Source organism: Leishmania martiniquensis, chromosome 35 (assembly GCF_017916325.1).
Source record: "Leishmania martiniquensis isolate LSCM1 chromosome 35, whole genome shotgun sequence".
Taxonomy (NCBI): domain Eukaryota; phylum Euglenozoa; class Kinetoplastea; order Trypanosomatida; family Trypanosomatidae; genus Leishmania; species Leishmania martiniquensis.
In genome coordinates this window covers 168,366-181,236 of record NC_090170.1, presented here as the reverse complement: position 1 = coordinate 181,236, position 12,871 = coordinate 168,366, and the positions used below count along the sequence as shown (strand labels likewise).

Genomic DNA, 12,871 nt, shown 5'->3' with positions numbered 1-12,871 from the left:
AGTCGCACAAGCAAGGGCACACGCGAGAGGGGTGTGCAGGGACCGTTTCCAGAAGCCCGGAATACACAGAGCGCAGATGAGCGGGAGGGGTGGAAAAAAAAAGAAGTCGACAGGGACGGGGGTGGTTGGTGGCAGAGAAGAAGGCGGCCGTTAGGGGGGAGGCACTGGCACAAGGCGCACAAGAGCGCGAACAGACACACACGCAGAAGCGTTCAGAGAGACGAAGAGAACGACCACAGAGACGGTAAAAGAAAGAAATTGACAATGGACAACAAAAGGAAGGGAAATGCAAAGAGAATCGCTTTCCTTCGCCCTCTCCCTGTGTGTGTGTGCGGGTGTGTGCTCACGCGCAAAGACACACTCAGTACACGATCTATCGCGCCTCCAGGCCCGCCAGTTACTATGTTGGCTGCCTCGTTGCCTCTTTGCGCGCTGTCTGCGCCGTTTCGTTAAGCCTTCAAGAAAAAGTTGATATGCCCCACTGGCAAAGAAACATAGCGGCAATGGGAAACGAGGGAGGAAACGGCGCAGCAAGACACGCCGACGCGCACGCAACACGGACGTAAGCGGCTAAGAAGATAGAGATATACAAGAGAGAGGGACAATATAAGCACAAAAAATGAAAAAAGATATTAACAGAAAAAGGGGAAAGGGAGCCAAAGGAAAGTGCGAGGAGCGCAGCGAAGGGTAAAGGAAGAGAGTGGCTCGTGCTATTGTTGTTATTGCGGTCTAATTCATGCAGCACGGACGCGCGCGCACGTACGGCGGTGTAGAAGAGCTGCGAAGCTGCTTTCTCGTATACGTGTCGACGCACGATCGAGCGCGTATATATATATGTGTGTGTATAAATAAATAAATAAATATATATATATATATGTGCGTGTTGCAGAGCCGAACACGCACAGCCGCGTACTGGGTCAATCAGCCAACGTTGAAGGCAGGCGAGAGACGGAGAGGATGTGAGGTGGATGCCTGTGTGGGTATGGTGCAGCCCTCAGCACACAATTTCGTTCGATTGTTTCTCTCAAGGGCACAGCGGGGTGCGTCGGTTAGCGCCCACGAGGGATTCGCAGAGACGAAGAAGCTTGCTTTGCAGACTGCTTCGCCGTTGCACTCCTTTGCGGCTGTGCGGGTCAGTCTCCTTGCCGCTGGCGTAGCCCACCTCTTTTCGTTGTGCTCTTACAGTCCCACACGTGTCGTTACTACCGTAACGCAAAAGGGAGAGGGAAAAAAAGGAAGTGGTCGGCGTTTTCATGGCGGGTGCACATGTGCGTCACAAGGCATGCGTGCCCACGCGCATGTTTACAGGAAGAAGAGAGACGCAGGAGGTGCGCAGTGGAGAGGTGGTGGATGGGAGGGAGGGGGAGGGAGTAGAGGGCACGTGATCAAGGCTGCTCACACTTGCAGCACCGTCTCTGGTAGAGAGCAGGCGTGAGGAAAGTCGCGCCAGGATGCGTGGGCGCTTCACCTGTCCAGAAGAGCCGTCCCTGCAGGGGCAGACCGCAAGGATGCAGGCGCGCCTGCCGCACCAGCGGGTCTCAAGCGGCGGTCATCGGCCACGCCGCTGCGTTATTCGTCTGTGCTTTTCATTTCTTTGCTTTACACTCCGATCCGCCTTTTACTCAACAACAAAAACGCTGAGAATAAGAGGGGTGCACGGCACGCGTTGAACTTGCCACCTCTCGTTCACTTACAACAGCGTGCAGGCGCATGCACGAACGCGCAGAGAGAGACGTGTTTCCACTAAACCGAAAGGAGAAGCACAGGCAGATATACAAGGAAGACATGAAGAGATTCTGGCAGAGCAGGGGAGAGGGAGCGTCGGCTTACGTGAGTCGCAGCACTGGGCACACTCGGCGACGGGAGCATCGGTGTGTACAGCCAGCGGTGGCCCGTCGAGACAAAAGCGGGCGGTGTACAAGCACAAGAAACGACGGCTCGGTGCTTCGAGAAAGGATAAGGCGCCAATGGCTCGCTCGCATGGGGGTGGAGGTGTGGGTGAAGAGAGGGGAGCGTTGCCTTTTTCAAAGGGAGGCATCCTTGTTACCAACGTGCCTCCCTTCACCCCCCCTCCTCCTCCCATCACATGAGCTCACTCTCTCCACGTGTCATGGTGTCCTGCATCGCCTGCTCCCGCTCCATGGCCAATATATTTGAAACAAAGCTCACGGCTTCGTGGAAGTCGCTGGTTGTGCCGTGAATGCGGCGGAACTGAACCATTGTGTAGCCCAGACAGGCGGGCGACAGAATCACATCGAAGTCGCACACGCCCTCCGCCAGTGCCCCTGCGTCAGTGCTGCCGCGGGCCATTGCACAATGCGCAACAGTCGCTGACGCCGTCGGCAGGAAGGCGTTAGCGCTCAAGCGGAGGGGGAGGGAGTGCGGCATGGGGGCCCCCCCACGATTCGGTGACGGCGCTTTTGCTGGTGAGAGGCTATGGGCATTGGGCAGAAGACTTGATGTCGGCCCAACACCCGTACTGTGCTTCGAAGTAAACGACGGCAGTGGCCTGAGACGCGCCGCGGCTGGTAGCGGAGACAAGAAGGGCGCGCCGGTGTGTGCCGAGGAGCACCGCTTCGGCCGGGCGATCTTTGTTGGTCCCCATGCTGCAGGTCCCCGCCTCGGCCTTGTCTTGCGCTTCTCTGCTCTGCCGGCAGCGTCGGTGTCGAGAGCGCAAAGCTGCTTACGCTGACGCGCACCAGTGTTGCGAGTGGGAGTGGTCGAGTTGGCCGTCTTGTTGCCCATTGGGGTCAGGTCGAGAGGCTTGGCGGCGTCTTCGACCCTCCTCCGCCGGCCCACCGCCGCAGCGGTGGTCATGCCCTCCACCTCCTCCCCCAGGCCAAAGGAGAGAGCGCAGCAGCTACTGTTGCTACGGCTGTCGTCAATGATGCTCATGATCGTGGTGCCGATGTGCGAGGACGAAAAGGAGTCGTGCGCGTCGTCGAGAGCACCGTCACTATCGCGGTCCGTGCCTTGGTTCGCGTGAGTGTGCGTGCTGTGGCTGCTCAAGAGCGGGCTGCAGGTGCGGTCTGACGCTGGCGAGCGTGGCAGCGAGTTCGAGCGGCAGGGGAAGGCGAGAGAGCGACTTGGAGCCGACCCCCAAGGGCAACGATCAGAGTCGGAGCGACTTGGCGGGTGAAGGACGGGCACGGTGGGACTGCGCTGCAGTTGTGAGGCAAAGGGACTGCGACTTGTGGGCGTGCGGCAACTGAACTGCTCTGGGCAGGGAAAATTCAGGGCAGAGCCGTGCGAGTCCGCTCGGACGAGGTTGTCGAGGTTGGCGGACGGCGGCTGCGTGCACGCGGAGCGCGAGCGTGCGGTGCTCAGATCCGGCAAGGGGGTAGGTTGGTTATCGTGGCGGGAGTCGGAGTTGCGCGTAACCGCCGTTCGGCCCGCTGCACCGTCGCCAACGTCTGGGACGACGGGACGTTGTGGCTGGAAAGGGGGCGCTGGAGAAGAGGCGCCGCAGCGGAGAGTCGAAAGACGGCCTCGCAAGGGCAAAGGCAAGCTCGCTGTCTCCGGGACTGCGCGTGCAGCCACGGCCACCAGCGGCGAAGACATCGCCAGCGGCCTCGCCGTGCTCATTGTGTCTCCCGTCACCGGCGCCGAGGAGTCCAGGTACCGAAACGAATAAATGTTCTCGGCGTTCACGGTCACCTCGCCTGAGTACAACATCAGCAGCCGCTCCGGCACACTCGTCAACTTCGCCACTATGGTGCTCTGCAGGCCGGAGACAAGAAAGCCGTGGCTCACGCATTCGGTCACGTTTCGGGAGTGAAAGAGTGCGGCGAGGTTCGTGGCGGCAGCCAGCTTTCGGCCGAGGGGATGCTTCAGCAGAATATCGCTCTTCACGATACCGCGCACAAAGGAGTTGAAAGAGATGGTGATGGAAGACGGCGACAGGGGGGAATCCGGCAGCGGCGGCGACATGGCCTGCGGGCCGCTGCCGACGGCGCCGCCCGCGGCGGTGGATGTGGCAGAGTCTGAGCTGATCTTTGCTGACGGCAGTATGGGTGAGGTGGCGACATGGTGCGTCGGCGTCGGATTCCAGGCGTGCGTGGCACCTGCCGTGAACGCCGACGAATGCGCTCTTGTCGATGTCTGAGGCGATGCTGCTCCAGAGGTGCGCCAAAGGCTCATCATTGCCGGTGTGGCCCCCCACTTTTTCCAGTGCAGGGAGGTGTGATGGTGGCAGCGAGTCCTCTCTGTCTTGTGGAAGTACTTGATGAAGGAGAGGCACTCCTCCCTGGGCACGGGAATATGGCACTTTTCAAAGATGCGCTGCACCTGATGGAGCTGAATGACGCCGCGGTGGTTCTCGTCGAGGCTGTTGAACGCCGTACGCAGCTGCCGAATCACCTCTCTCTCAACCGCGTCCATCTCCGTCCCGATGATGTTGGCCAGCTGAAACTTGCTCCGGTGAGTGAAGGGGGTGTGCGCCAAGTCCTTGCTCACCCATGCATCATGAAACTGCTTGAACGTTATGCTGGCGGCACCCGCGTCGCCGGTGAAGAGACGCACAAGTTCGTCGACGTCCTCTGTTGGCACGACGCCGCCGTGGAGGGTGGTGAGCATGTCGCGCACCTGGTCTCGCGTGATGCAACCATAGCCATCAGCGTCTAGCTTACGAAAGGCCTTCTCGAGCACCTCCTCCTCTTCTGGTGTAGCGGAGTGATGCGTGGAGAAGTCCAAGAAGCTGAAGGTGGCGGGCGTGCCGGCACCGTGCTCCTGCTGGGTGCTGGGGCTGACGCCGGCTGTGCTGCCCAGCCTCACCAGCGGCAAAGGTGCGCGCGAGTCCGGGGTAAAGGAGTAGAGCCGTGACGACGGTTTGCCGGCGTTGGCCGCGCTGCTTCCAAAGGAGCTTGGTGCACGAGTGCTGGAGCCCATCCGGGCACCTCCTTCGCTGCCGCCGCCGGCGCGGCTTAGCCGGGCGTACTCGTCGGTCGGGACGTCGATGCCTTTGGCAGCGTTTTGAAGGATAGGTCGCTGTCGCTCCGAGCCCGGTGTCGCGTCGCCCAACGCCTCCATCAGGTCCTTGCGGTGCGGAAAGTCCTTCTCGAGCTGCAAGCCCCGCATAAACCACGGGTTGGAAATGATCTGCTCGATGGTGGGCCGGTCCGTTGGCTCAGGCGCCAACATCTGCGTCACCAGCCTCCGCGCGGCCGGCGAGATGCGCTGCTCTTCGTCCTTGTCGAAGGCGAACTCGTTCACCTGAATCAAATGCAGCGTCTCCTCCTCATCTCGGCCGTCGAAAGGCAGCCGGCCAGTGAGCATGAAGAAGAGAATGATGCCGGCGCTCCACAAGTCTTGCTGGAAGGGGTCCACAATGACAGGCTGCAACTCGGATGGCATCGAGGTGCCCAAGCCCCGATCACAGCGGCTGACACGCCGCTGCTGACGCCCGTGGTGGGGATGACTACGGTCACAAGCCCTGCCAAGGTCGCAGGAGGGCTGCGGAGGCGCGCTGCCCGAGTTCAGCGCATCCAGCGTCATGGGGCTCGCCTGTGGCCCCAGCAGAGGCAAATGCTGCGCGTCAGCCGCATCTCTGTGGGACGTCGTGACAGGAGAGGCAATGTCGTCCACGTTGGCGTCGAAAACTACAACAGCGTCCTTCGCGTCTGGGAGGTGGCGTGGTGGATACTTGGTCGCAGGCCTCGAGGCAGCTGAGCTGCACGCGGATGAGGAGAGCATGCTTCGCCCCCCGCTGTCCATAGCGCGCGGGGAGCTCACAATACGTGCTGTCGCCACTGCGACTCTCTCGGAGAATGCCGAGCTCCCTAAAGACGAGGTGGTGGGGGACAGGGATGGCGATGCGCCTAAAGAGAAGGTCGGTAGGCGCTCCTGAGAGGGTGTCCCGGAGCGCAGATGTCTCGGTCGCTGATGCGCGCCTGAGGTAACGTCCTCCATGCCTTCACCGCCAGGGGAGTGCGCGATGCGGTCTGCGTGTTTTGGCTTTGCCTTGGACTCAGCACTTGATGGCACAACTGCCGCTGTCTGCTTCTCTTGCGATGACCGAGCGCGGTCACCGTGTGCAGGCGAGTATTGGCCGTGGTGAGGTTGATGGTGGCCGCTGTTACCCATAAGAGACCTTACGAAGGTACTAAGCCCCTCCCCAACCCTGCTGAGCCCGCTGGCGGACGGAGTTCCCCTCTGTCTGTGACCGCTGGCGGCGCTACCGAAGCTCTGGGCGCTGCAAGTGCGGGGCAGAGAAAGGCCGGAGGCGGTGCACGAAGGCGGGGTCAAAGGATCGGGTCGCTCCCGCCCTTTCTCTGCTGGCAGTTTTTGCATTGCTTCTGATTCCACTGTCGGAGTGGTGCTGTGTGACGTGTAGAGTGGGGTACCGCTGCGCTTGCCGCTGGCTTTGCCGTGCGCCTTCCAGCGCTTCGAACTCACCGCCTCTGCTGCCTTCCGCCGCCACCCTCGCGCAAGCAAGCCGCTGCGCGGCGACGTGTGCGGCGTTGAGGATGAAGAGGTGCTAGACATGCACGAGGGTGTTGCGGTGGAAGCGAACGAGTAGCGGAGAGTGCCCTCATGGCCCTCCAGGATTGTCGAGGCGTCTGCCGGGACCGCCATGTTGGCACCCGCGAAGTTCAGCCTCGCCTGCTGCGAGGATGCGATCGCTGCCTCTGGACTCGTGTAGTGCAGTGTCCCGAAGATGCCCACATTGTGCATGGCGTCGAGCAGAGGAATGTTGTCGCCCGTACTGATTGTCCGTTCCGGGTCGTCGATGTTCTCCTTGGCGATCTTGGAGGAGAAGCCGAAGTCGCACACCAGAAGGCGGCCATCGCTGCTCAGCAGCAAGTTCTCCGCCTTCAAGTCCTTGTGCGCGACTCCGTTGCGGTGGCAGTAGTCGATCGCAGAGATGAGCTGCTGGAAGAACGTGCGCGCTTCGTTCTCGGTGAAGTAATTCTTGGATAGAATCGAGTCGAGCAGCTTTCCGCCCTCCGCCAACTCCATCACCAAGTAGAAGGCCGTCTTTGAGTTCAGGAACTTGTAAAACTTCACCACGTGAGGGTGCTCAAGGGCCTGCATCACCATCGCCTCGGAGATGATCTGACGCTCAAAGCTCATGGCCAAACCAGGAGCGCCAGCGGGCGGGTGGGGCTCCGCGGCATCGGCGTCACGTGGTGATGCGCCGCCGTCTGCGCTGTAGTGAGAGATGGGGCAGATCCCAGAGCTGCCGAAGAGATCCTGCTTCTGCAAGATCTTCAGCGCGAAGCTGTCTCCTGATGGAAGGTACTTGACGAGGTAGACGGAGCCGTACGCACCCTCGCCGAGGCGAGGGCCCACCACGTAGTCGCCCAGCACTTTTACCTCATCCTCCAGATCGCAGGAGCCGGTGAAGAAAGAGGTCGCATTCCAGCCCATTTTCCCGGGAACAGCCTGCATGGCGCCTCAGCACTGCTGATGATGCGGCGGCGATGAGCGACTGACACGACTCTCCCTTCACGCGCCTCCCTCACACACCGGCAGCCACGCACAACGGCCTCGTGGCGGTGCGTGGCTGATGAGGATTGATGGATCCAGTAACTTTTTTTGCTTAACTTGTGAGTAGAGGTAGTGGGGCGAAGAGCACCAACCACGGAAGAAGCGAAGGTGATGGCTGGCTGCCCAAACAAGCAGCAAGAACAACGTGTTGGTCAGCGCGCACCATACTGCGTCCCGTGTGGCTCTGCGCGTGTACGCGTGTACAAGAGGGGAATTACCAGCGCCTGAGTGAACTTTATTTTGTGTGTATGTGTATTTCTTTCTATTGCGGTTGCCGTTCTTGCTGCGCATACAGTTGTTTTTTTTCGCGTAGGTGGCCGCAACGTGTGAGAGAGAGATACACCTGAAAAGCCCAAACTAAAGGAATCACACACAGACACTCACAGAGAGAAAGAAAGACACCACTCGGACCAGCAAAGGGGTCAGCGCACTGAAAAAAAAATGAGCAAAGGAGCGGCGAAATGTACAGGCGCGCACACACAAAAAAAAACGCAAAAAAGGAAAAAAGGGGAGGGAGGGGGAGGCGAAGATATGAGGAAAGCGGAACAAATACAACAAAGGAAAAAAATGAAGACGAAGACAAACGCACTACACTGATCGGCCGCTCCCCCTCTTCGTGTCGCCCCCTCGCTTCCTCTTTTTTTTTGGAGGGGGTAAGGGGAGAGGGGGTCCTCGTCCCTTAAGATGCGTGTAATGTGTGTGTGTGTGTGTGCCCACGCCTCTCTTGTGCAGGCAACCTTTCCGTCTCGCCACTGCGTTATGTGATGGCGGTGTCTTTAGGTGGAGGGCGACTCGCCTAGGATGAAGGCACGAGAGAAGGAAAGGTGCGGATTCGCTGTCGTCCTCCCCTCTTACACCGGCGTGTGGGCCGCACGACCCGCCTTGCTCTCTCCCCCTCTCACTCACTCCGCTGGTAACTGCTTCAAAGCAGTGGCGGCAACGTGGGGCCACTAGTGAAGATGTTTCTCAACGTCAAATACTTGAACGCCGGTAGACGCACACATGAAGAGGCGTCCCTCCGCCCTTACACGTCGCGTTCGCCAATGAAAAAAATGTGCGAGTTGCGCAAGGCACCTTTGTACCGCTTAGCGTGTGCGAAAATTCGGGAACATCGGGGGCCAGGGCAGCAGACAGGCGTTCGAGGGGAGGGGGGAGACACACACGCGCGCGCGTGTAAGAGCAAAGGAAGAGAGAGGGGGGAGAATGAGTGCAGCGTACCCGTAATAAAAAAAAAGAAGGTAAACAAGAAAGAGGATAAGAAGACGGCATCATCGTGTGAGAGAAGAAAGGAGCAACACCACGTTCTTGCGTGCCTCATCCCTCGAGGACTGACATGCAGAGGCACTCGCCGAAGGCATCGAGCGGCCTCAACAGGACCATAAGCATAGCTACGCGAGCGTTGACGAGTGTTTGGCGTGGGGCGAGGGTACAGAAGTTGGCTGACAGAAAAGGCGGCACGCCGAAGAGAAGTGCGTCCAGAAGTGGTAGCGGCGCAGCGCTCCAGTCTCTTCGCCGCGCGCTAACATCGACCGCAACGGAGCTGCTGACCCCCCTCCCTCCCCTGTGTGGTGCCACTACACACGAGCCACTCGCTCTCCTACGAACACTTCCTCTGTTGTTGTTTGTAGAATACAAAAGTGGACGATCGTTTATAGCTTGTCGGTGCTCTGGCGAAGACTCGTGTCGGAGCAGTGGCAGTCTTCACGAGGGGATGTGACGCACGCGACTTCCTTTGCTCTTGTTCTCCTCTCTCGTCGCCTTTGCTGTTGCTGTCGTCGCGCTCGCTATGGCCGCGCGTGTACGAAGGCGTGGGTAAGGGTACGTGGCGCATCTTCTCGGATACACCGGTGCTCTCGCGCATGAAAACGTCTCCACGTGTGGACTGCTCCTTGCGCGCACAGGCACGGCGAGCGCTGAGAGAGAAAGACAGAGAAGCAATGTCCAACTTATCTTTCATCGCACCCTCGCGCTCGTCTTCAACGGCACTCGCCTCCCTGTACTAGCGCAGTGTAGCTCTTACAGGGTCACTCGCGCAATGGGAAATATAGATGCCGACGCGAAGACACGTCGGAGAGGGTGACTGTGTCACTTGTATTTGTGTGCGCTGCGCGTACTATTCAGCACTCTCGCAGAGATGCCCAATGGAAAGGGAGCAGAGACTCCGGGTCAAGAGTGGGGAAGAGGGAGGGGGTGGGGGGAGGACTCTGACACAAAGGCGGCGAGCGCGCGCCACGAAGAAAGGGAAAGAGAGAGGGGTGGGAGGAGAGCGGGAAGAGGTGAGAGGAGGGAGCAGAGGCCAGCCGCGAACGAAAAAATATATATGAATATATATAGAGAGAGAGTAGATAAAGGCGGCCAAGGTAAAGCAGAGAAGGAAGAGTCGTGGATGCGGCGGAGTGGGAGACTGAGGCGAATAGAGACAAAGACACCGGCAAGGTGACGACGCTCTCCTCCCCTCAAAGCTTCAGCTGGGGCTGCGCGTCTAAGTCGTAGAATGCAGCAGCTCAGGTGGTTTGCACGTAGATCAAGAGGAGCTTAAGCGACACGGGGGGGGTGGAAGCAATACAGGTAATGCCCGGAGCGTGCGCAGAAACAGCCGGTGCGAGAGAAAGAGAAGAATGGCAGAGCGCAATGAGCAACACCAACGAAAAGGGAAACCAATTGCACTTCGCAGCACGCGCGCTCGCCGCTTGACTGGCAACGACAGGTATACGTAATTACGTGAAGAAAAATTGCAGTAAAGTGAGGCGAAGGAGGCGGGAAAAACAGGAAAACAAAAGCATTCACGAACGATTGTGTATCTATCTCCGCGCCTGCCTGGATGAGTGAGTAGCAGTGCCGATACGAGGGGAGAGGGCACCTCGCCTCCCGCTGGGGGATTCCCTGTTGGTGCGTGTGTATCTGTCTAGACATGAAACAGAAAATGAGGCCACGACGACAGACGCCGTAGGGCTGAGCAATCGCGTTCAACTCTGCCTCTGCCCTATCGTGCGCCACACAGTGAAAGGTGCGCTTTCGACGAGCGGGATGTGATGCCGGTGGGGTGGGGTGTAGGGGGGGGAAGGGGAAGCGGCTGATGCGCTCGACATCAACGCTTTTTGTACGCGTGCGCGCGATAGAGTCGCGTCAGCTTTGTCCATGGAGCGGAAGCCACCTCCTGCTCACCCTCCTTTCTTTGTCTTGTCTGTGTGGTATGGAGTTTGCCACTGCGCGGTGGGCGCTTGCCGCTCGTAAATGCGAGTGTGTATGCGCGTGTAGGAGGAGGGGCACGCAGGACAGAGATGGCCTGGCGCAGCCAGCGGCACTCAACTCACACCGGAGGGGGAGGGGGAAGGGGGAAAGTGGCAGATGGAAATACGCACCATCCGCTGACAAGTGTTCTATGCAGCGCGAGGGGTGAAGGCAGTGGAGGGCAACCGCGGCGCTGCCTGAGCTCCGCTCCTCTTCTGTATTCTCTGCTGTTGCACGGAGGCAACCATGACAGCGCACCGTGAGCATCAAACATTGAGCCCCTGGAAACATGCACAGCCTCCTGCCCACCTACACACCCCTCTCTCGCCCGTGTTTCTGTTAGGGTGAGATGGCGTTGCCTCCTCCTTTCCTTCACGATCGCGCTGCGTATCAGAAACATACGCGGAGACACTTAAGAATCGAGAAAACCATAATGGCAAGCGAACACACGTACCATCGCACTAACGCCGTGTGCGACACCCACAGGACATCCCCCTCATCGAGAAGCATCCACATATACAGGGCGGCGCAGGCACAGGAGCTCAGGTGCTCGCCGAGAAACGCCACTGCTGGTCCTTGAATGCCACTGTACGGGTCCGCCCCAAGCAGAAGTTCGTCCACGCTTGACATGGCGTCAGCCGCGGTCGCAGCAGCAGCTCCGTCACCCGGTGTCTGCGCCATGCGACACCGTGGCCACCGCCGCCGCAGGCGCACCACAATGCAGCCCATCTCCATCCCGCACTGGAAGACGGAGGCGACGGCCGCCATATACCCAACGAGTGTGCCGAGTTCAAAGAAGAGGTGGTGCTGATGGAAGAGAACAAGCGCGGCGGTCAGAAGGGCGTTGAAGAGCAGCAAACACGACAGCTGCGTCTGGGCCATGGCCACACCACGACACATATACCACCAGAGCCGGCGCCGTGATCGCCGCAAGGTCGCTGTCGGGGGCAAAGGGAGCGGTGGAGTCACCATCGCCCCCTCCCCTGCTAAGGGGACGCCTTCCAGTTCACGCTCTGTGGCGCAGGAACCGCGCAAGTGGTAGTCCTCTCCGTGATGTTGACGTCGCTCAAGTACGGCGGTGGAAGTGGCCTTGAAAGGTGAGCAGGCCGACCGCGGAGGCACGCGTACCATCGCAGGTTCAGCGCTGCTGCCGCCGCCAAGACACACCATTGTGTCCCTTGGTTGCGCCTCCGCTGTCGCTCCTGTTGCCCTCGAGGCTGTTTCAAAGCAAGTGAAGCAGAGCTCGCGCCTACACTCGCTTGGGATTGAGGTGTACAGCGTAGGCGGTCGGCGAGCGGGGAGCTGGTCGTGGTGCAGGTGCATGTAGCGGCGACTGTACCAAGTGGCAAAGAGAACCAAGTGACCATTCGTTAACAGAAACGTGTAAAGCACCTGAGATGGGCGCAGAAAGTATGTCAAGCAGTTCGATACGAGCGAGAGCCAATTCACAATGATGGACAGCTTTTCTTCGAGAGGCAGGCGACTGAGAAACGTGAGCAAGGGATCTGCGGCCGCAGTCGAGGATAGCGACGCGAGCGCCGCGCCAGCGTCGACTGCGATGTCGACAGTCACAGCACTACCGCTATCTGTGGACGCCGGCGTCAGAGCGGCGTTTTCATCATCGGCGCGGTCACTCATAACGTGGGCTGCAGGGGTGCGCTGACACTTGCCACTGAGATGCGTGCTGCGTGGTGGCGTGCAAAGGCCTCGCTCGCTAGAGAAAGCGGCACGGCATACAGGTAAGGTCAGCGGCGGAACTCGAGCCATGTGCTCATCTGGATCCTCCGTCTCATCATCAGGATCGCCTAACGCGTCAAACGTCTGCCGCCAAGCACGGAACCCAAGAGATGCGAGGGTGAAGCCCAGCAGCAGCACTTCACCGATGTACATGAGAACTGTTGGCGGCGGTGAAGGTTGTCGATAGAGAAAAGGAGAGACGATTCTTCTACACCCGCTTCCCCTCTGAAGGTAGTGATGATCGCATGCAATGGCACACACATGAACTCGAAACGCAGGATGCTGCGTCCGGTGCAGGGAAAAGGCAGGTAGTGGTTACCCCACACCCGGTAGAAGGGCGAAAGTGCGGAAGGGGGAGGGGGAGGGGGAGGGAGAGAGGGAAGCGGGCAGACGAACAAAATGGTGCTGGGAGAAC

At 59.4% G+C, this 12,871-nt stretch overlaps 2 protein-coding genes across 2 annotated transcripts; both read right to left on the bottom strand.

The window, feature by feature from the left end:
- Nucleotides 1-2,082: 2,082 nt before the first annotated feature.
- LSCM1_00805 (uncharacterized protein) lies at nucleotides 2,083-7,389 on the bottom strand (the record flags this gene model as incomplete). Its single annotated transcript, XM_067318441.1, has 1 exon — nucleotides 2,083-7,389. The coding sequence occupies one exon, from the start codon at nucleotides 7,387-7,389 to the stop codon at nucleotides 2,083-2,085; it is 5,307 nt and encodes a 1,768-aa protein (XP_067174546.1).
- A 3,720-nt stretch (nucleotides 7,390-11,109) lies between these two features.
- LSCM1_00804 (uncharacterized protein) lies at nucleotides 11,110-12,609 on the bottom strand (the record flags this gene model as incomplete). Its single annotated transcript, XM_067318440.1, has 1 exon — nucleotides 11,110-12,609. The coding sequence occupies one exon, from the start codon at nucleotides 12,607-12,609 to the stop codon at nucleotides 11,110-11,112; it is 1,500 nt and encodes a 499-aa protein (XP_067174545.1).
- Nucleotides 12,610-12,871: the final 262 nt, after the last annotated feature.